Genomic DNA, 23,850 nt, shown 5'->3' with positions numbered 1-23,850 from the left:
AGACTGGGATTGCCAATGGTTAGGTGTAACGTTTGCTCGCTCGGTGCCGTCGTTACATGTGTGAGGAAGAGGGAAAGGGGGGAGGCTGATAACTGGGCGAATTCGGCACCCGAAAGCGCTGCGCTCCGATGGGGTCGACGGGGATGAAATGATGATGATGATGATGATGTCTAGCGTTTACTCTCGACGATGACAACGGTGAGCGGTGCATATTTCAGCATCGCATGTATTTTCTTATATATGCATGTTTGTGTGCGTGTGTGTGTGTGTGATATCGCCCAGCTGTGGAGATGAGGAGGGGGATGGAGGACTTGGGAGGAGGGGGGCGAGGCGAAAGGATGCGAGGAAGAGGATAAAATAGCAACATTTGGAGAAATGACACGATGCGTTATTCATTCGACCAGTTCAAATGTAACCGTTTCTTTCGATGGCACGTCCAGTCGCGTATCTGCAGGAGAGAGACGGTACATATATATATGATGGTGGAGCGAGGAATACGTCAACACATATAGGCTACATCCAGGCGAATCGCGAACGGAGCGGTGCTGATTTTTATCGTTCCCGTCCAAACGTTCACGTTAGTGGGGGAATAAACAAGATCAGCGGCATCCAATCACGCACGGGTTCACTTTAAACGACACCCGTTTCTTCCTTCCTGCGTTTAGACAACGTCCATGGGCGCACAAAAAAGCGCTGCCCGGCTACATGGTCGTTACACACCATGAATTTCATTTCCGTGTATCATGCGCATCCATTAGCCTCATGACTAATAAGCTCTACAAAGCCGTATGTAGGGGAGCAAATAAGCGAATTAGGGATAAAAGCGGCGCGGTGTGGTGTTTGCAAACGGCAGCTGTCTATATTGAAGAGAATTTAGGTGTGTGTCGGTGAGAGAGAGAGAGAGAGGAGGGAGGCAGAGAGAGAGAGAGAGAGAGAGAGAGAGAGAGACGGATGGACGGACAGACAGGCAGGCAGACAAAACAAATGGAATTGGGTGTTGATTTGAATGTTCTGCATGACAGTCGCGGAAACGAGGTTACATTGTGTTCATTCTCCTCGACGTCGTTAACATTCAAGACAGCGAGTATTTAGCACGATTTGTGGCCTGTGTGAGGAATCACTGCCTCTATTGATCCTTCCAAATTCCTCTGTGTCGACATTCACTGGAACAGGACGCTCTTTCATGCTCTTCCCAGATTTCTGTGAGGGGGAAACCCGATGGTTTCAATGTTATTTTTAGTTTGATGCTCCCCAATGTGTCTGCCACCATCTAGTGCTGACTCCTGTGTCGAAGAACCGGGTGATTTCACTCCTAACTACACGTCTCTCACTCAATGCATTTACATGCACAGGAATAATCTGATGTTGATCAGAATATTGCCGATTTAGTTGTTATCTAAGGGTCGTTTGAACACATTTAATGTCAAAACAAAATTTAGTCCGCTTTTTGATTTCTAGAAATGTGAAGTAGTTGACTTGAACTATTATAAGTAATGTTTTTTTTGTAGGATTTTGCGAGTTCATAGGTTTTTGAGATCTAAAAAGAAAGATTTTACAAGTTTTGTGTGTGTTGTCAAAGAAAAATGCAACTAGTGAAACAAATAATGCTGTAAGTTGTGAGAAAAGCTGTCACCAGATGATTTTAGGATGCAGATATTTTAACAAATGTCCCTGCAAAATCTTTGAGGGACTGTTTTTTGCAGTTTTGTCGTGATTGGTTACACAAAGAACCTTTCAGTGAACTGTTCCTAAAATAAGCAGTTAGTGAATCACATTTCTTAGTGACCTAAGCAACTTTTTTTTCAGTTATGGGATGTAAATATTCCATGGATATTACTGGTTCTTCAAGGAAGCAGCACCGTTGTTTTTAAGTGTTAAAGGGATAGTTCACCCAAAACTGAAAATTCTGTCATCATTCACTAACCCTTCAGTTTTTCCAAACCTGATTAACTTTCTTTCTTCTTTTGGACACAATTAAGATACTTTAAAGAAAGCAATATAACCACTGCATCCATAGTATTCGTTGTTTGTCTACTATGGAAGTCAGTGGTTACAGGTTTTCAGCTTTCTTCAAAATATCTTCTTTTGTGTTCAACAGAAGAAAGAAAGCCACTCGAGGGTGAGTAAATAGTAAGCCCATTTTATTTTTAGGTGAACTAACCTTTTAAGTGGACATTATATGAATTGTTTTGTCAATTAGAGTATTTGTTACAGATCCAACCTTCCTTTTTATTTGTTTTCCACATACAAGCTTTTGGGGTTTTTAGATATAAGCTGCTCAAAAGAATGCTGAGACATTGGATACTCTTTTTCTTGTCTAATGAAGATGTTATAAAATGAAAAGAAACATCACAGTCTCTATTTATTAGAGTTTCATGACCTACATTTTCAGCTTTTGTGTTATTGTGATATTTAATGATAGTTCCTGAGCTTATACATTGGGTATGCAGAGCTGGCGTTTTTCTTATATATCGATATGCTGGTTAATGTGACTTTTTCAAGTTTATACAGTTCTTTTTACAGCATCAGTGTTGTAATATGATTTAAATATAATCAGTTAAATAGACTTCAGCGTTCATTTAATTGTTCAAGTGTAAACCGTCATGAAAAGCCGTTTAATTGCATGTGCCTATCAGGATCAGCAGTCTAGCGCAGAAATGCCATTGGAAATACTGGAGTAAAATAAATTTAAATACGTAGGGCAGAAAAATGTAATTTAATGCAGTGCTTCTTCTACATTCTAAGACTTAATTTTTAGCGGACATCATTTAGGCAGTGAAAAGTGTTGATTTGATTAGAAAATAGACCTTAAACAAGCCGATTTTGTGACGGCATAGAGTTCATCGGAAGTGCTTGATGCAGGTTACCGACAGATTAAAAGTCCTTCTGCATGCTTCTGCCTATACCCTATTACATTTGAAAATTACTGTAATTCATCATACACATAAAAAAATGGCACAAACAAACAGAGTGATGTGCAAATCTTGTATATTCAGGGTTAACCGATTAAATATACTATTAATTATTAGGCCGAAAACACTGAAGCACATTTAAATCTGTTTTCGCAAGAAAGGAATAACTAGAATATTTTCCTTAATCAGAAAGTGACGTGCATGTAAATGTTACAGCTGTCAAGAAGGAGGTATTACATTTAAGCATTAGAGTTTTTTTGTTATTCAGTGCTTTAAATTAGGATTTATAATCATACTATGTTTGAAAGATTTTGTATATGACAGCTGATGGTAACCCACCACCGTGTTTCAGATGTTACAACATTTAAAATCTGCATGAAAAGCATGTTTTTGCAGTTTTTCTATCAACTCTTGCTATCTGAATCCTTTTTGGTTTTGTTTACTTCTTATTTTCTTGTCTTGTCTGTCCCATTTGTGTCATGTCATCCCCCAAAAATGATCAATAAAGGCTTTATTGTAAAAAAAAGTATTAATACTTTCAAACCAAACATCAGTGTACATTCCAAGTCAAGTTAACTTGATTCAACTGTGATTCCACTGGATTTGATCATCTATAACGCTTGCTTTCTTCTCACCCAGCTTTGACCATATGTGCTAATGTCAACTCTCCTTTATTTCCCTCTCTAGCTCTCCTTTACTTGAAGTTCGAACCCATTGGGTAGAAGACTCTCCTCCATGCCCACCCTTCCTTTTACCCAATCCAGTCCCTGCGACCCTGCGACTTTCCCCACCTACTTTCTCCTGCCACTCTTGTCCCACCTGAAACCACACCCTGCTGCTTCACCCAAACGCACCCAAGCCAAGGATTTTGAACAGCACATACTAAGAGCCAATCAGGAGCCTTGAAGCCATTCAGGAAATAGCAACACAACTCATGAATCTACCTGAGCACTGAGGGGGGAAAATAACAAAAAAAAGGATAATAAACTCGTCAAGAAGACAACTGGAAGTACGTGTCCAGCTTTGAAGAAGAAGAGCACAGCGATTAGGAGATTTCAGAGGGTGAAAACAAACTGATACTTACTGAGAGACACGAAATAGAGGAAAACTAAACAACCGCATGCATAATATCTGCAATACTCCACACAACACAACATTACAGACTGTTACCTCACAACTGCACCACCCGAAAAACACCCGCATATGTTGACGAGTTGTTTATCTGTTTGCCGTAGACTCTCAGGCACGCAAAAAAACCACGGTCCCACACTGTGATCCTCGCTAATTCCTCTTTGCAGACTTGTAGGACCAACGCATACAGACACACGATAGCAGATAACACACACTCGCTCCTGTTCACGGCCTCAAGATGATGTGCGAGGTGATGCCCACCATCTCCGAGGACGGGCGGGGTGGTGCTGGAGGTGGCCCGTCCTCTCCTGCTGGAGGTGGTGGGGGTATGGGGGGCGGTGCAGGGGGCATGGGTGGTGGCTATGGTGGCAGGGAGGCCCGCGGCGGAGATGAAGGAGGGAGCACTGGAAACCTGGAGTCTCTGATGGTGAACATGCTGACGGAGAGAGAGCGGCTGCTGGAGAGTCTCCGAGAGACCCAGGAGAGTCTCGGCACGGCACAGCTACGTCTGCGAGAGCTGGGTCACGAGAAGGACTCGCTACAGAGGCAACTCTCCATCGCACTGCCACAGGTACGCTTTGGGGATTCGGCATGCATGTGTGTTTAAAAAGCTTGTTAGAAATATTTGTGGTGTTTGTATGATGTGCACTTTGTCTTCATGTGCCATGGGAAGACTGCTGGGGATGATTACAAGCTTGGCTATGGAGTAACGTGCTTTAAAAATATCCAGAGTTCAGTGCAGGTTACATGCACTGTAAAACCCCAAAAGTTAAGGTAACTCAAACCATTTGAGAAAACCGATTGTAACAAACCATTTAAGTTCAAAAATTAATCCTAATGAGTACTGTCAACTTAATCCATTTGAGTAAATGAAGCAATTTGAGCACAGTAAAACTCAATAAATGAAGAGAACTCAAACCAACTGAGTACTGTAAAACCCAAAAAGTTAAGGCAACTCAAACCATTTGAGGAAACCGATTGCAACAATCTATTTGAGTTAAACTAATCTATATGAGTACTGCAAACTTAATTAATTTAAATTGAAGTAATGAGAGATTTAATTAACTCATTACCTTCAACACAGAGTTCAAATCTCTGTTCAAATGTGTAGAATTAACTTTCAGTCAATTTTAAGTTAACTACACTTATTTCATTTGATAAAGTTGATTGTTGGGTTTTACAGTGTGATAGGTGAAATGAAAGGGGAAGACATAGATCTGGATACAAATATACTTATGGCCATTTTTGGGTTGGCAATAGATACTAACCTTTCAGTAATGGTCCGAAAGGCGAAAGGCGTAACTTTACTAGCAAGATGTCTCATTCTATTAAAGTGGAAACATGTCTCTCCACCCTCTTTTGATGCATGGATTAAAGAAGTGTTTACTGGCATGAAATTGGAAAAAAATCCCTTACTGGTTTGTTAAAGACGTTTAAGAAGGTGTATCGCCCCTTTCTATTATCTGCTAGCTAACTCTCTTGATTCTTAAGCTCAGCAGTATTGTATGAATACATATTTATTGTTCTTTTCTTTTTAACTTAATTATGTTTATTTAGCTTTTTCAATGGGAAATTGGAGGCTGTTGATGGAGGGAAGTGTTTGTTTGGGGTAGTGTTAGCAACAACATGGACAGATAATTATAAAATGAATGTTGTGATTGATATTGCTTGTAGAAAACCTAATCAAATAAATTTGAATTATAAATGACAGGGTTAAAACAAAAATAATTATTTTAAGAAAATCATTTTTAAGAAAATGATTCTGTTCATCAAGGCGGCATTTATTAAATGTTAAAACAAATTGTTAAATTGTTAAATATTTCATACAATTTTAAATAACTGCTTTCTTATTGTATGTAGTTTCAAATGAAATTATTACTCAAGTCATTATTGCTTTTATTACATAATAATAAAATTTATATTTGTAATAATAATGATAATAATTAGTATCAGGGTGATTTCTGAAGGATCATGTGACTGTAATAATGAAGCTGGAAGTTCATCTTTAAAATCACTGGAGTAAATGATTAAATTTAATGATAAACTACTTTTAAACAGTTATTTAATAGTGCAATAACATTCCACAACTCTACAATTTGTACTATAAAATGAATGCAGCCTTGGTGAGCAGGAGAAGCTTGTTTTAAAACATTTAAAAATCCTACTGACCCCAAACTTTTGAGCGGTAGTGTATTTCCAGAAGAATGTGAAATAAAAAATATAACACAAATACTAAATGAGTTAATCTGTTCATAAGATTAAGAGCAGTGCATACTTTATTTGTAATTTGTACTTTTAAAATGATTTACAATCACCCATTCTTAAAATAACAGTATTCATATTTAATAATAATATATAAAAATATACAATAAAATCTGAGTAACATGAGGCATACAGAGTGTAAGTGAATGGAGCCTATAAAATTAACATGATACTTGTTCTAAGATTATTTTATTGTTAAAATGTAAGTATCTCAAATATTTAAAACTGAAATAATTCTTTAAAAATGCATTCAGAAGTACATGCCATTGATGTTGCTTATTTCTTAACTATCATGCTGGCGACCTGTTTGCCATGACGTATGTACTTTAGGGCATGATTTAAATGTGAAAAATGATCACTTACAAAGCTTATCTGCGTAAAGTTTTATTCAGTTTACAACATAGTTGCCCTGACTGTGCATTGCCCCGCTATAAAGTGATAGTTCCCTCAAAAAATGAAAATTTAATCATTATTTAGTGTTTCTAAATTTATATGATTTTATCAAAAGTAAGCAACTTGATCAGGTTTGGAACAAGTAAAGGGTGAATTAAAATGACAGAATTTGGGGTGAACTACCCATTTAATAATTTATATGATAAAAAAGGCAATGGCAATGTACATTTTTGTGTTATTTTAACTTATGTTTTTAAGTTATAAGAGATTCATGATGAGACATGTTGTCTGTTTACTGTAATAGAAGTTGAATTAAATTGAAATATAAGATTCAAGACAGCAATTATTTTTACAGCGCATAAAAAAGTTTGAACAGGATAGTTGATGTAAGTGATTTTTATTTAAAGTGAAAAGTGTTTCACATTTCTAATTCTCTTAGAAATGGACCTATTTCTTTTTCCATTGTAAGTTTTGCATTAGCTCCACCACTCTACTTTAATGCACAGTTGGATGAAAAACTAGTGATGGAAATGCCAAATTTAGAAAAATGAAATGGTGTTGGACTTGTGCTTAGAAGGGTTAATGTGAATAATGGGTAATGGAAATGTGTTTGCTAAGTAAGTTTTGATATAGCGAACATTACATCCATGTGACTAATCAGCTGCCTACATTATTCTTCATTGTTTACTGTTGGTTACTAGGTTACCAATCCCACAGTCAACCACTCTAACAACATGATGGAAACACAGCTAATTCTGATTTGGGATTTTTTCCTTTTGTACAAACTTTGAATAGATTCCTGTTAGGATTGTGACATTGTGATGTTTCTGAGAATTACATTTTTTGGTAACAATCATTATGCAAAAAATGCTGTCAACTGAGTTTAATGAGGAGGTAATTTACAGTGAACAAGATTGATTTTAATCAAACTTAAGTAGAAACACAAACATTTTGAAATTTAGTGCTATAAGACTGCACAAAGCAGAGAAAAGGGGTTTTAACACCAATAATGTCTCCTTTGAATACAAAAATACACAATTCAATCTGTAAGATTATCAAAAGCCCCGAAATGTCAAATGTTCCATTGGATACAAGAAAATTAATCATTCTGGCTGCTGCTTTCACAGAGGAGTATGCTTTGGTTATTTATTTTTATAATACAACCACCAATATTTAAACAGTACAAAGCTGGTTGAAAATTTGCAGACTTGTCCTTCAACTTGTTTGTGGTATAGACTGTTCCTTTAAAGATGTCTTGTACTGAATAGTCTGTATAGGAAAACAGGTCATTGAGATGAAGCTCGTCTTCAGGAAGGATGAGCCAGAGAAGTGATGATGTCACACACAGACGCATGCAAAGAGTCTAGAAAGAGATGGTCAGAACCAAGCCTTGCTGCTTTGTATTTTTTCCTTTTGTCTGAAGTCAGCAGTCTACATTTATACCTGTCTGATTTGGCTTACATTCAAGCTAATCTGCATCTTTCAGACTTGCTGTGGGCTGTTCTGGTCTCTTTTTTTGCATTGGGTCTTGAACTGTTTTGTCTGTGATCTATTTCAAGGCACTCTACGTATCTTTTTGAGATGATCTGGTTATCAGCAATTCTGTGACCTGTTTTACATGTCGAGACGCTACTTTTGATTATTGAACAGCATAATCCTTTTGCAGTGCTGTTTGATTTGGGAGATTTTGTCAAATGATGAGTTTGAACACTTTAATGACATTATAGAAGCTTAACGTGAGCTTGACCTATGCATAAATACATTCGGTGTTGCCATTGTATATTGAGGTCAGAACAGTATTAAAATTAAAATAAACACATAATCTTAAATAGCAATTCACAAAAAAGTCATGCTTTTATATTCACAAACAGATCGTTGAATCTGCATTTGCAAATCTTCATTATCATCTTGTAACATTCCATTCTATCAGCCCAATGACAAAATTTGATGAATGATCAAAGGTTAAGTGCATGGAGGCCTTTTCAGTCCTTCTGAAAAGAATTGCGCTATTTATTAGAATTTATTTATATATATATTTTTAGCTCCGCGTTCAATCTCACTCCAGTTTTAAGTGACGGTCAGATTTAGACTGTATTTCTAACTAGGAGTAGGTGACTTTTGTCAATGGGTTTTGATATTCTTAATTGTACGTTTATTAGGGACCAAAACGCTGCTTATAGTTCCACGCCAGATCGCGTATCTTCTCACAGACATTATCTCGACACTCTGAAGTAAGTTCGAGGATGTAAGGTTAACTAATACTCTGGTTGCCTCTTTCTTACTCATACTAAAGGGTAGCTAATTTAGTCATTTTTTATACAACTTGCTAATATCAGTGATTAAACGATTAAAAGGTCTTCATGCTGTCGTGCCACACTGCTCCGTACAGTCAAATGCGCCTTAAAAATTGATAAAGTCATGTCACAACATAATAGTAGTGCAGAGTCCACTTAATCTACTGAATACAATGTATTCGGAAGAATCTAGAATTAATCAAAAAGGTTAACATTTATTTTCCAGATATCATGCCAATTACAGAATCAAACAATAAAAGCCAATTCAGAAGTAAATGCACAACATCAATTACTCAAAGATGAATCTAAGAGTGTAGATGGAAATCCAAATTATACATAGTGTTGAGCTTGAGAGCTCTTTACTACAGGCCGGTTTGGATACGACTTGCGACAATGCCCGAGACATTTCGACCTTCTCTTTAAATACTCTTGGAGAGCAATGAAAGGTTATTTTGTTAAAGTTAACCAGTGACTTTTACTCCTCTGTTGATTTACTCAGCTGTTGGGATTTAATCTAAATTTATCAAAGATAGTGAACAAAACCTTGTTAGTCACACCTGAGTATTTATCAATAGCAGAGCAAATGAAAGTTTGGGAAAGAGGGCAAAAAGTTGTCAAAGTCTATCCTGGGCCTTTTTCTTCAGATTGCAGAGTTTTTGTTGCTTTATTACGTGACACATTTACGTAATAAATCAGTTTGATCATTTAAGTCAATGATCAAACACACATGATCAGTTTGGTCATTTAAGTTGCTTATGACTTATTATCATTCTTTCTACCTGTTTGCCATATAATACATAATTTTCAATGAACTTTTGTGGGGGAAAAGGTCAAAGTATTGGTAAAAATAATAAGCTGTAGATGTTAAAATGTATAGAAGAATAAGTGATTGTATTAAATTGTATTATATTTGAAATTTAAAATACATATATAGTTTGAAGGACAGTTCCATAGCATAAAAACATTTAATCATCATTTGATGTCAATTCAAGAGTTCACACTTATAGATGTTTGAAGAATAAAGCATATTTGATGTGCTTTCCAGGGAGAGGGCTTTGAGCTCAGAAAAGAAACCCCAACTTGTGTTACTCTCCTTGTCGGAAAAGTGAGAGATGTTGGGGTCCAAGTGAAGTGTCTAGCCCGAATGCTCCCCCTAGGTAGATATTGTTTAGGAGGTGAGGTGTCGTGGTGGTGGAAGGATGCTAAAGTCATGAGATGTTGAATATAGGACGAGTTTGATATTTTGTTTAAAGTTTGGTCTAATGCTGATTGTATAGTAGAATGATTGTCAATGATGTGCTAGAATTGTGGAAACATTTACATTTTACATTTACATTTAGTCATTTAGCAGACGCTTTTATCCAAAGCGACTTACAAATGAGGACAAGGAAGCAATTTACACAACCAAGAGCAACAATGAATAAGTACTAAAGGCAAGTTTCAGGTCTGTAAAGTCTAAGAAGGGAAGTGTTAGTAGTTTTTTTTTTTTTTTTTTTTTTTTTTTTTGTTTTTGTTTTTTGTACAGTTAGTGTGATATTCAAAGAGGCAATTGCAGCTTAGGAAGTGAAGTGGAGACTAAATAGTTGAGTTTTTAGTCATCTGCACATGCTCCTCCTGAAATTTATTTATAAAACATCACCTAGTATATTAGCGCAGCACTGTGATCTTTCAGAATTAATATACTTTTTCTAAATACGTAACCGTTTTTTGGGGTGTAAACTATTGTTATGCTTTCTGATGTAGGCAAAAATAGTTTTAAAACAAGCTGTATTAAACGTATTGTTTTGATGCCTTTTCATCTTTGACCCATATAGCGACAACTACTTTAATTAGCAAGGAAAGCAATCATCTACATTGTATGTTACCAGATTTAAGGAGTTGCTCCTAATATCCCAAACCCTCTAGATCGCCTAGTAGGGCTGAACAATATATCGATATAAAAATGTGTGTATCCGCATTAGTTATGTAGGGAGTGAAATTTAAAGTAAAACTAATGTTCTATACTTTTAAATAAGATTGAAAAAAGTAGCACTAGATCAGAGACCCGTGATCGTGCGAGAGAATGTTCAGAAAGAGGAGAGAAGAGAGAAATCAAGAAATCGCACAGTGTAATCTGCTGTGGCTGATTTAGGATGTTCTCCCCATATGTTTTATAAACATTCCTTGCAAAAGATTCCACAAGTCCGCGTGTGATATGAACGAAAAGTTTACATATAAAGACCAACAAGCATTACAGTTACATTGTAGAATTTGTTTATTTATTAAAGATTAAAAGATAATATTAAATATATATTTTTATTATTGTATAAAATAATTAATACAAGAATGATGACGGTGTTATTTTGTGTTTGATTGTTACATTTTTAAAACTCCCCAGAAAACCATAAAGGACAGCTTATTTAACATTTATTTTTGCTCTGTTGTATTTATATATGCTTGTAATTTATATTTTATGCAAGCGCACTGCATAGAAAAAGACTCATTCATCCCAGCCAATCTGATTTAATAAAATCTTTCTAAAAAGCACTATTTAAATCATCCAGTGAAATTACATTCATATCGCAACATATTGCAGCAAAACAAAATATTACAGTCTCACATTTTTCCAATATCATGCAGCCCTTCCGCCTAGTATAGAGATGAGCTAACTCAATCCAACCATAATCAAACACAACTAACCCGAACGAGCTTTTTCTAGTGATCTTGAAGATGCTGATTGGCATGTTTGATTAGTGTTGGAGCAAAACTCTGCAGAACACCGGCCCTCCAGGACTAAGTTTGCCCATCCCTTACCTAGAAGATAAATGCTAGTTGGCCTTCATATAAAATGGGGATTATTCAGAAAATGGTTGCATTGTTATACAAGTATTGTTCATTTCACTACAGCTTTACTTCTCTTCCATAAATGCACATTATACTCAAGAGACCCAACAACATGATACTATTTGAGTCACGAAGTCGAACATAGCCGTATTATAATTGACTGCACTGCTAAAATACTTTTATTCATCAGTACTTTCGTTTGGTAGAATGTATAGATATTATTAGCTTACATTTCTCAACCCATTTCCAAGCAACTTTTCGGTTTTCAGCATAAATTGAACACGTTGTTTCTTATATTTGTTACATTTATGTGGGAATGTAGAATGAGAAGGTGTTTTGACAAATAAATTGTACTATAAAGTAAACATATACAGTATTGGTTTAACAATGTTTAGTAGACCAAAATACTGTTTAAAAACATGATTTTTGCAGTCTAAAGAGAATGTGCTCATATAATTGTATTTGTGAATCAAAGTCTGTCAGAACAGCCACATTTTCAAGTCGACCCACATTCGTGTGACAGTTTGCAGATGCAGAATCAACAATAAATTATTAAACGGAAGAACACTAAGCAATTTGTCAACATATTTGCATATATTTATGAAAATGTTCATATGAATTAGGTATTGATGTGTCGCTTTTATATGGTATCCTATGTATGCTAATTAAAGATCAATGTCTGTGGCACTGGAAACACTCTAGAACTGACTACCAGCGGCATGTGGCTTGAAATAACAGGTATCACGGAGACCCATTTTCTGAGAGAATGACTGGATATTTAGGGGGCCACAGAGAAGAGGAGAATCCATATCTGTCTCTCTTTCTCACTCACTCACACACGCATGCAAACACTGTGAAATGAGCACACGCATTCAGATACATTAAGCAGAGTTCAGGACATCAGCACTGGGCGTATATGGGAGGAAAGCGAAACAAGGAAGAGACAAAAGCTGGAAAAGAGGATGCGTAGCCATTGTTGGGGTCTTTTGTGTTCGTGGAAGCGTAGCAGGAACTTGAATGAGGAAGAGAAATAAGGCTGGACATTATCACGCAATTGTGTTTTGGCATACTTGTGCCAAACATAATTCTAGTCCAATCTCAGCAAGGTACATTTCCAGAATGCCAAAGTCCTATGGGCCCACTGAGTTACCATCTGTGTACCACTATACCACTCCTAAGCTTAGCCCCCCACTCCTCCTTCTCCTACTTTCCTCTCCTCCTCTTTGCTCCAGCTTCTTCGGTCCCCTATTTTTGCTTGTTGGCAGAAAGTGAGGCAGATATAGACTGGATGGAGACATGACCCAGCAAACACATGCTGGAAGGGAGATGTGATTGGCTGATTTGACTTCAGAAATGTGCATGCGTCGTGATTGGTGGAGAATTGGTAAAGGCCTTTTGATGGGGGTTTGGTTGCTTCACATTGAAAATGCAATCACTTAGTAAAATGTTGGTCTTTTGTTTATGTCGAAAGAACTGCTGACTTGATTGAACTATTGAGCTAGGATTTGAGTCACTTTTAACTTAAAGGAGCAGTGATAATGATTGTTTATTCATCTTCAAACTCGGTGTACATGACTAATTTCTTTCAGACGAACACAGTCTGAGTAGTTTACATTTTTTCCTGGTTCTTCCATTCTGTAAAATGTTGTTGGATAGGGGATTTTATTCGGGATTTTCCAAACGCACATGAATCCATCTTTGGCCGTATGTTTTGCGCCACTGATGTTTACGATGCATGATATAAAATGCATTCGTTGCAAATGTTCTGGGAATAGTAGCATCTTGTGGGAACCACTTATCACTAGGACTGGGCAGATAAAGGATATTCTATCGAATTGCGATAAAATTTATGTCAATAACAATGATAAGCTGTACTTTTTTACTCTATATTGATCTAAGAGCCAATCCCGCTGATGAAATGTGCAACAAAGGGAATCTAAAAGTGTGTTGATATTAGAGATGCACTAAATTTTCCGCCAACAAAATTCATCATCTGAAAATATGTTACTTGGTTGCACAATGTCAAGTATATTACTTTGGCTTTGACTTTGACTGAAATATGTTATGCCATTTAATAGACCCTCTAATTTTTGCGGCTTTATTCATTGTTGGCATTCTCTTTTGAACCTGGACGCAACAACTTATATTGAAATGGATATCAATATTATTCAGTATGGAAAATAATTATTGCATTTTTGACATATCTACCAGGCCTACTTATCATACTATTTGTTTATCACAGAAAATTACAACAAAGATGAAAACTAGTTAGCTTGGTGTTACTATGTAACATTATATAGTACAGCTGAAATCAGAATTATTAAACCCCCTTTGAATTTTGTTTTCTTTTTAAATATTTCATAAATGATGTTTAACAGAGCAAGGACATTTTCACAGTTTGTCTGATAATAATTTTTCTTTTAGAGAAAGTCTTATTTGTTTTATTTCAGCTAGAATAAAAGCAGTTTTTAATAATAATAATAATAATAAAAACATTTTAAATTAATTTCAAATTTCAAATTATTAGCCCCTTTAAGATATATATTTTTCAATAGTCAACAGACCAAACCATTGTTATACAATAACTTGCCTAATTATCCTAACCTCTCTAGTTAACCTAATGAACCTAGTTAAGCCTTTGAATTTACTTTAAGCTGTATTGAAGTGTCTTGAAAAATATCTAGTCAAATGTTATTTGCTGTCATCATGGCAAAGATAAAATAAATCAGTTATTAGAAATGAGTTATTAAAACTATTATGTTTAGAAATGTGTTGAAAAAATCTTCTTTCCGTTAAACAGAAATTGGGGAAAAAAATAAACAGGGCTATTAATTCAGGGGGGTTAATAATTCTGACTTCAGCTGTACAATACACTTTTAAAAAAATGACTAAACTATTTAAAATGAGTTGAAACAACTCAACTCTTACGTTTTTTTTTTTTTTGGAACAACTTAATTGTTTTATGTTCAATCCATATATATTGGTAAAAACCATTAAGTTAACTTAATCGATTTGTGTTGGGAAAACTTTTTGGAATTGTGGGGAACCCAGCATTTTTTCAACCCAGTGCTCTGACAGTGCTGTGGACATGTGTCTGCCTGTCTTACCCATAAATTATGGAGTAATTTAAATAAAATAAAAAATCGATCTTAATTTTCAAGCCTGTTTGAGTTTCTTTGAGAACGTTGGAAACCGGTATCTATTGGATACTACAGTATTTCTTTTCCATACTATGGATGTCAATGGCTACTGTTTTTTTACAATTCTCCGACATTTTTTAAAATATCTTAATTTCTGTTCAACAGAAAAAAAGAGTCTCACATACGTTTGGAACCAAGTGTGTGTGAGAGTACAGATTGAGTAAATTTTCACTTTTGGATTAACCATAACTTTAAATTATTGGAAGTTATTGGTGGATCTTGATAATCAGACATGCTCTTTCTGGACACATTTATTTCTCTTTGCAGTATTTTAATAGCAATGAAAGATGTTCATGTTTTTAAAGCTTCAAATAGCGTATCCATACATTACAAAAGTAGTGGGTTGGTGAATGCCTCTTCAATGCCAAAATAAAACGCTGGGGAAAACCACAATATTTTCAATAAAATTAAAACTATGATTGTTTATCTGAATATCTTCTTAATAACTATATAACTCTCATTGTGCTAATCTGACAGAAGAAATGCATACACATTTAGGATGACTTGAGAGAGAAGGTTAATTGGCATAATTTATATTTCTCGCCCGTTAATATACCAACTTATTTTTTACTTTGTAAATTTGTTTCTTACTATCTGATATGGGCGCCTGGTATTTAAATGTGTCTTTTGTAAACACATTTTGGATACTGTTTGGACACAGTTTGGATACTGTTGAGACCCTTTCCTTCTGTTTGGTCATGCTCTGCATCATTCTGTGAACACTTTCAATGTGATGAACAGATGTGGATGGTAACTACAATACTGATTGTAATCTGTGTGTTTTGGTAAATGCAGTAAAGTACGAATAGCTTGTTTTGGTGGCTTTCCTCACAGCAGGGCAATAGGCAGAGGATAGGTGGTCTTTTGTGGCATTTTGAACACATTTGACCACATGACCTCTGGAAGTGGCTAATAATAGTAGACACGATCAAAACATTTTAGACGGTTCATACCTGTATTCATTCAGCAGCCATGTTTCCATTTAAAGATGCCAATTAAACATATGCACACAAATATAGCATTTGAGAAAAATCTGTTTCTACCCAAAATCATCACTTCCTGATAAACTTGCCAAATATTAATAAGAAAAATGGGATTTGGTGTGGTAGGACAGGCCACTGTGGGCCTTTTTATTTATATAATAAATGACTTGCACCTCAGAAGAAGAAGACAAAACACAATGAGTCCATGATGGCTTTTGGAGGCATGAGACCACTCTTCGAGAGGGCATAAAAACCCTTCAGGGAAGTAATAATACCACTTTTATAAAGGACTTTGACCAAGGGCCAAGGCCAAGGCAATTTTAGAATGACCAAATAAGCTTTTTTAGATATTTTAAAATTTGGTATGTCCAATGGTTTGTCAATTTATGCTGTCCCATTGCTACTATTTTTGTTATCACATGATCTGTTAAAACAAAGTCACATGAGTTTTTGATGCACAAGCTGGATTTTATTCACTAAACGTGTTTCCATTGTAGTTTATGCTTACAAATACTCAGTTTTTAGTGTTCATTTGAAATTTTTTGCACATTTTTGTGTTTCCAGTTTATGCAATATTCCAAAATATGCATAACAAATGGGTTGATAAAAACAAAGTTACTGTCAGCCTGACAAAAACACATCCTTATATCAGGTATAATGTGGCCAAAGTTTATCTAGCTTTTTCAGTAACTGAAATAAATATTAAAATATAGATGGTCATATGGACAACAACAAAACACTATTACAGTAACATGCATTATCAAAGACTTGCTGTTTTCCACTTTCAAATACTGATTTTACTTTTATTAATTAGCTAACTAATTAGTTTTACATTAAGGAACCTACTGTTCATTGATTTTGCTGTAGCATTTTTATAGTCACCATTCATTTTTTTTACAGTATGGTGACTTTATCTACTTCAGACAAAGGAAGCTTTGTGATTTTTGATGAAGGTGCCACTCACATACAGTATAGGCAGCTAGAAAAAGATGGTGTGGCTTTAGGCTCGCAGTGGCAGCCATGTGAGGCCATATGTCATCTTACACAACATGGTGCTATGAAGACCTTACACCCGAGAGTTGCTCATTGGAGTGTTCAGAATGTGGACTTTGTCATCTGTTCACACAAAAGCAATAAAAGTAATCCGATTCAGTCTCAGAAGCACATGAGCAAGGGTTGGTTGTATGAAACCAAGCATTTGGGCCATTTATGATGCCAGCCTGTGTTACTTCAGTAACAAATCAACAGCCTCAGATGACTGATAAAATGACTCTAAGCTCAAACAGTCCAGTGTCAGTAATACAGTTTTTTTTAGTCAGTGCATTTAACACATTAAGTCGTGATTTGCGAAGAACTTTTGTGGCTGTTTTTTTTTTTAATGGCTTTCCAAAAGTGGTGGGGACGGAATTGATTTTGGCAAAAAGTGGTAGAGACACAACCCAATCTGTCCCACTCACAGATTACACCAATAGCTCACACAAATAATGTGGACCATAATAGAAGTGAATAAACTGCAATAAAACATCCATTGAACTCAAACAAACGGAACCCACCTCAATAATTTGTAATAATTTGGTACTCTTATATGTGCGTTTGTAACATTGTTTGCCTGATAGTCTTTTCGTTATATACAGAAATACTTTTTTATTTTGATGATTAATAAGATTCTTATTATTGGGTTGAATATATTTATAGATTAAAAGCTATATATTAAAAAAGTATTTAATAAACTATTCATAGGAATGAATCTCAAAGGGAACTTGAAGGAAATCCAAATAGGTTGTGGGATTTACTCTTGTATTTCTGCTTTAATTATAATTAAGCTGCTAGTTTCTAAATGTTATTTATTAATGACTTTAATAGAGAGGAAGTCTAATATCTCCCATTTCAAGGCTGATTTTAAAAATGTGAATCAAATTTTGAAACTCTTAAAGGACTTTCTTTCTTTCTTTCTTTCTTTCTTTCTTTCTTTCTTTCTTTCTTTCTTTCTTTCTTTCTTCTTTTTGTTATTTTACTTACATATTTTATGCTAAAACGTTTTTTTTTCTATTCTAGGATTTATTATGCATTTGATAGGAAATGTTTAGCAAATCTATTTAAAAAGAGTTTAGGAGGTTAACAGGTTTTAAATAAATTAAGTTGTATTTTTTATTAAAAAGTAATATTAAAGATTCTGATTGTATGTTAAAGTAATAGTAGTTGCTATTGGTGGGAGGATAATATTTGTTTACATCTGGATTACATCCGAAGATAATAAAATCAATGAATAGCTCTGAAGTTTGCTTAAATCTCATAATTTGATTTCAGTGTGGTTCAATTGTTGTGTGGTTAATGTTTTATGAACAATGGTTGTGAGCGTGTTTAGTTGACATCCTCTGACTGGTATCTGTCCTCAGCAATGTGGCTCCACTGTGAAATGTTTTTTATGTAATAAATGTGCTGTATATGAAAATAAGATTGTTTAAATGAGATAGTGTGGGACAGTGTTAGTGGCTTCCACTTCCTTATAAACTGTAAAAACAATATGTTGCCTGCTTAAATTTTTAAGGTGATAGGTGTAATATTTTAAGGTATTAGGGTGTAATAACCCAGCAATTATTAAACAACATTTAAAGCTGTATTATACTTTAATAAAAAAAAAAAAACTATCCACCTTTTAACTGATTGTACTTTTTAGATTAAATTTATATTCATTTTCATTTGTCATATATTATTATTTAATATTTACTTTGGTTTCATGTCAGCTTCATTTAAATAATTGAAGAGTTCAGATGCAAAGACCTCTGAATGTCATCTGAAATGTTCTCATAATATTAGAATTTTCTCAAACTCCTGTCTTGTTTCAGTAATTTTAGTTGTATGCCAAAGAAAAGGTTATTTTCGTCACATTTAACATGAACATAACTGAATATAAAAATGAGGGGCTGAGAAAAATGCTCATTGTAGAAGAAAATTCCTGCTGATGGATTTTGCATTTGAACTCTTCAATTAAAGGGTTTTAAGAAACAGAAACAGCACTGTTCGGTATTTATTATCAGCCACTAATCTGTCAAACTTTAATAAACATTGTTTTATTTTTATTTTATATTCAAATCAACTCAATTTAAATGACCATTTCATCCTCACAGCAACGAAACATGTTTTTTTTTTTTTTTTTTTTCAGCCAGACGGTTAATAAACCCTGTACTCCTACAGCTGGCAAAATAGTATGAAGTCAGCCAATCAGATTACAGCTTGCCAGATCCAGAAAGTGCTTCTTAGTTGTGCATGCAGTGTGTCTCAGACGGTCAGTGGGCGAACAGTGGGCAGAGTGTCTATCTATCTGCACATCTATGTATACAGTATGCTCTATGTGTTAATTTCCACATTGTGTGTTTACATGTGGTTGGACGGATCTGTAAATACATGTCCCGCTGACCACAGCACTGGATGCACACACCCTCTGGTTCATTTGTGTTGATTGTTAGGAGCCTGTAAAGATCAGAACAGAGCTCATTTTCTCTTGTGTGTGTGTGTGTGTGTGTGTGTGTGAGCAGGAGTTTGCGGTGTTGACCAAAGAGCTGAATGTATGTCGGGAGCAGCTGCTGGAGAGAGAAGAGGAGATTGCTGAGCTCAAGGCAGAGAGGAACAACACACGGGTCAGTAACTCCATAACCATAATCTGTGCGTGTGAAACAGACATCATAACCTCTTTATATCCCTTCCCTGGTTGTTTGTTTAGGGTGGCTCTTGTTGATTAAATGGGTCAAATGTCACATACCACATATACACTACTGTATAGTGTATACAGTGTATCCTGTTGTCAAATCCCAGTTGTAAAAAAATAAAAAATAACTTAACTTCTAGTTGATCAAGCGGCAGAATGTTTATTTTTCTGATGAATTATCTGTTGAACTGCATCCCAATCATTACAAATACTGACCTATTGGAACCCGCATGGACCCAAGTTTCTCATAGAAATCAGTCATGTTTAATGAAGGAAAAATCATGGTTTGGGGTTACAAAAGTCAGACCTTACTGACCTAATAAATAAAGCATGATTATATGTTATTTTGGTAAAATAATCGTAACCTAGAGGCCTTTCGTTTAAGCCACTTCTGATACTAAATGATCAACTAGAAGTCAAGTTATTATTTGCTGTTTCTACAACTTGGATGCGTGACAAGACTTTTGTCAGGTAGTATATAGCATGTGTGTATATACAGTTTAAGTTAAATTGATTAGCCCTCCAGTGAAACGTTTAATTCTTTTAAAATTATTTCCCAAGTGCTGATTAACAGAGAGATTTTTTCAACACAATTTTAAAACATAATGTTTTAATGGCTAATTTCCAATAACTAATTACTTTTGCCTTTGCCAATATGATAGTTTATAGTATTTAAGTAGTTCTTTTTAAAGGTACTAATATTCAAGTGCAATTTAAAGGCATTACTAGGTTTATTAGCTTAACTAGGAAAATTAGGTTCATTAGATAAGTCATCAGATAACAATGGGTTATTTTGTAGTCAACCGAAAAAATGTATGATTTTTAAGTAGGCTAATAATGTTGACGGTAAACACTGCTTTTAAGATTGCTTTTAAAAATATAACATTATGGGAAATAATGTGCAAAATTTTACTAATTAAACATCACTAGTGAAATATTTGAAAAAAAATGAAAAATTCACAGAAGCGCTAATAATTTTGCCTTCAACTGTTTATATGTGTATATTGTGTATACACACACATGAAAAACAGTTGTGTATAATACCTCCTAATTCATAGTATTTATAAAAACAGAATGTCTGAAGTACCAGAATGACCTTCTTGAGAGATTTTGAAGTAATCGTTCGATAAACTTTTCAGTAGTGAAGTGGTACATACTCATGTAAATATAGCAGATGTAGTAAGATTATTCATAACCAAACACACATGAACACTTTAGAACAGTGGTCACCAAACTTGTTCCTGGAGGGCCGGTGTCCTGCACATTTTAGTTCCAACCCTAATCAAACACACCTGAACAAGCTAATCAAGGTCTTGCTAGGTATACTTGAAACATCCAGGCAGGTGTGTTGAGGCAAGTTGGAGCTAAACCCTGCAGAGACACCGGCCCTCCAGGACCGAGATTGGTGACCCCTGCTTTAGAAAATATATTTGTTAAATGATTGTGTAATAATAAATGATTGTGTAATAATATGTAATATGCAATTTGAAATATTCATAAATTTCCAGTTATATTCAATGTCTATAGTGACACGTGATGTAGAAATGATTTTAATATGCTGATTTGGCATTTAAGAGATGTTTCTTGCTGTTGGTAAAGTTCAGAACGTTTGCACTACTTAAGATACTAAATATTTATAGTAGTATTTCCAAGACAAAATATCCAGTTCACTGAAAATAGTAATAGTAATGTAAAGGTTAGCTATTATAAAATAAATAGATTAAGTTAAATCCATTGTTGTTGTTGTACTTTTGACATAAAATACCGTGTTAAAGATCTTGGAAAAATATTAAATAAATGTATTGTGGTATTTTTACTCTTTTTAACTGTATTTACCATTAAATAAATGCAGCATTTACATGCTTAGAACTCAAAAACATCAAAAGTCTTTCAGGTTCAAGAATGTTAAACAGTAAAACAGCAAAAGCAATCCAGGGCCAGCTAGCAGTATCAAGGGCACCTTTAATGTTTATGGGCCTTTCTAGAAGAAAGAACAAATCTAGGACTATATATATATATATAATACTAATAATACAATATATTTACAACATGCTCCAAATGGAATATGACAAAATACAAAAAAAAAAAACCCAGACTAAATTAAATCAGCTACAAAAGGTGTGTGTGTGTGTGTGTGTGTGTGTGTGTGTGTGTGTGTGTGTGTGTGTGTGTGTGTGTATATATATGATGATGATGACTAGCTGCTGATGATGACTAGCTATCAGATTTGTGTACCATGGCCCCAAGCCATAAATAACAATCCTAGTAACCCTCAGAAATGTTCACTCAGAATGAAATGGTTGCTAACTAGTCTTCAAGTCTCTTCTATTTAAATGTTCCTCTTCTGTTTGTCTTCTCATGACGTGTAGCTCCTGCTGGAGCATCTGGAGTGTCTGGTGTCCCGTCACGAGCGTTCTCTGAGAATGACTGTGGTGAAAAGACAGGCTCAGTCTCCTGCTGGAGTGTCCAGTGAGGTTGAGGTGCTCAAGGCGCTCAAGTCCCTGTTTGAACACCACAAAGCCCTGGATGAGAAGGTCAGCAGCCCTGTCCTGTCGCACTCACATGCTGATCAAATGAATCCAAATATATGTATTTTTGCGACCACAGCTGCTTATTTGGTTTCTGTTTTCACTGTTAGTTCTGCTCATAATGAAAACACACTGGCTCAAGAGCTCCAAAAATGACCAAAAGCTCCATGAAAGTGTCACGGCAGTAGTTCACATGACTCATCTACTGTATTTAGTCTTCTAAAGCTGTACAGTAGCTTTGTGTGAGGGCAAAGACGAAAATCTGGTAAGCCCTTATATCCCTGCTGCAAAACGAGTACATTTTTTTGAAGTAGGGGGGTCGAGCCAAAAAGCACAACCTATTAAGTCTGTCCTATTAAGCAGAAGATTATGCGAATGAACGTGTGTAGCACTAATATTGCTTAATTTAAGACGTTTTATCAGTTGTCGCTGTATTTCACACAGTTGCGAATGTCCTTCACAATTAAGTTGCAATTGAACGTTAATAAGCCAGAGTTTACATCTTAGTTTTTTCTTACAGTTGAAATTTTTCTTTCAACAGCATGTTCGCTGACCATTTCTCATAGTTCTAAATTTATGGTGCCATTTCCTTTAAATTGTGACTTTTATTTCTCACAATTGCAATTGTTTTTAAGCTCTTATATAAAATTTTTTGAGAATTGCGACATCAGAAAATGTAAAAAAAATATGCTAATCGATTTAAAGCAAACTGACTATCTTGATGTCAAAACGATCAGCATGAAGAATCAAATACAGAACAGTCCTGTAATCTATTTTTGACATGTTTTTGATGCCAGTGTAAATTTGTAGATGTAATGTAGTTTACATATATTGTAGGGATATGAACTTTTTGTCAATTGAAATTGATCAGATGAATGAAACTTTCATACTTTCAAGTTACACTTAGTATATTATAACACTTTTTTGTCGTGGTCAAAAGGGCATCAGTGTGTGGATGTCAAATAGACGTCAAGGTTTTGGCATCAAATTGGTTTGCATTTTCGACATGGTTTTAACATCATGTGAGAAAGCTTCTCAGTGGACAAGTTAATGTCATGACTTCGAATTGACATCAAATTAATTAGCAATTTTGATGTGTTTTTTGATGTGATTCTTGATGTCAATTGGACGTCATTTTGACATCAAGGTGTCCACTGGGAAGCTATCTCACCATACTGGCTTTATTTCTCACAGACGTTTTTTCTTAAAATTATATAAATAATTTGCAATTGCATGCTTAGAAGTAGGAATACTCCGATCGATCTGCTGGAGATCGGTATCGGCCGATAATCACATATTATAACTCGATTGGTACTTGCCGATCTGTCCCATCTCATGAACCGATCGCAGGTGCTTGTTTACAGGTTTACGCAGAGGAAGATGCACGTGCGCTGGGCTCATTAGTAGCACTACAACTGTTATGAGGTAATTGATGTGTGGGGTGCGGAAGTGATCGCTGCGGTCCCAACAAAGCAGCTAAAATATATACAGATGTGGTGTGGTGTCTGTTTGTGCAGTTTATTGGTGCCATGTGAGTGATGGTCTCTTTGTTGCAGCCAATGCCTATCCAGTGTTTTGAGTTGCTGTGACTTGAGCAGAGCGATCTCCCCTATGGTCT

At 35.3% G+C, this 23,850-nt stretch overlaps 1 protein-coding gene across 5 annotated transcripts in view; it reads left to right on the top strand.

The window, feature by feature from the left end:
* The first annotated feature begins 54 nt into the window (after positions 1 to 54).
* ppfia3 (PTPRF interacting protein alpha 3) overlaps positions 55 to 23,850 on the top strand; it is an 84,435-nt gene continuing 60,639 nt past the window's right edge. For all 5 annotated transcript variants that reach the window (XR_012401042.1, XR_012401041.1, XM_073944550.1 and 2 more), the window contains exons 1-4: positions 55 to 198; positions 3,600 to 4,614; positions 19,535 to 19,636; positions 22,074 to 22,238. Coding sequence is in view for 3 of the 5 variants with exons in the window: in XM_073944550.1 (XP_073800651.1) it covers positions 4,282 to 4,614; positions 19,535 to 19,636; positions 22,074 to 22,238 (600 nt within the window). In the remaining 2 variants the exon portion in view is untranslated. The remainder of the gene's footprint in view (positions 199 to 3,599; positions 4,615 to 19,534; positions 19,637 to 22,073; positions 22,239 to 23,850) is intronic.

Source organism: Danio rerio, chromosome 3 (assembly GCF_049306965.1).
Source record: "Danio rerio strain Tuebingen ecotype United States chromosome 3, GRCz12tu, whole genome shotgun sequence".
Classification (NCBI taxonomy): domain Eukaryota; kingdom Metazoa; phylum Chordata; class Actinopteri; order Cypriniformes; family Danionidae; genus Danio; species Danio rerio.
This window is presented reverse-complemented; position numbering and strand designations above follow the sequence as displayed.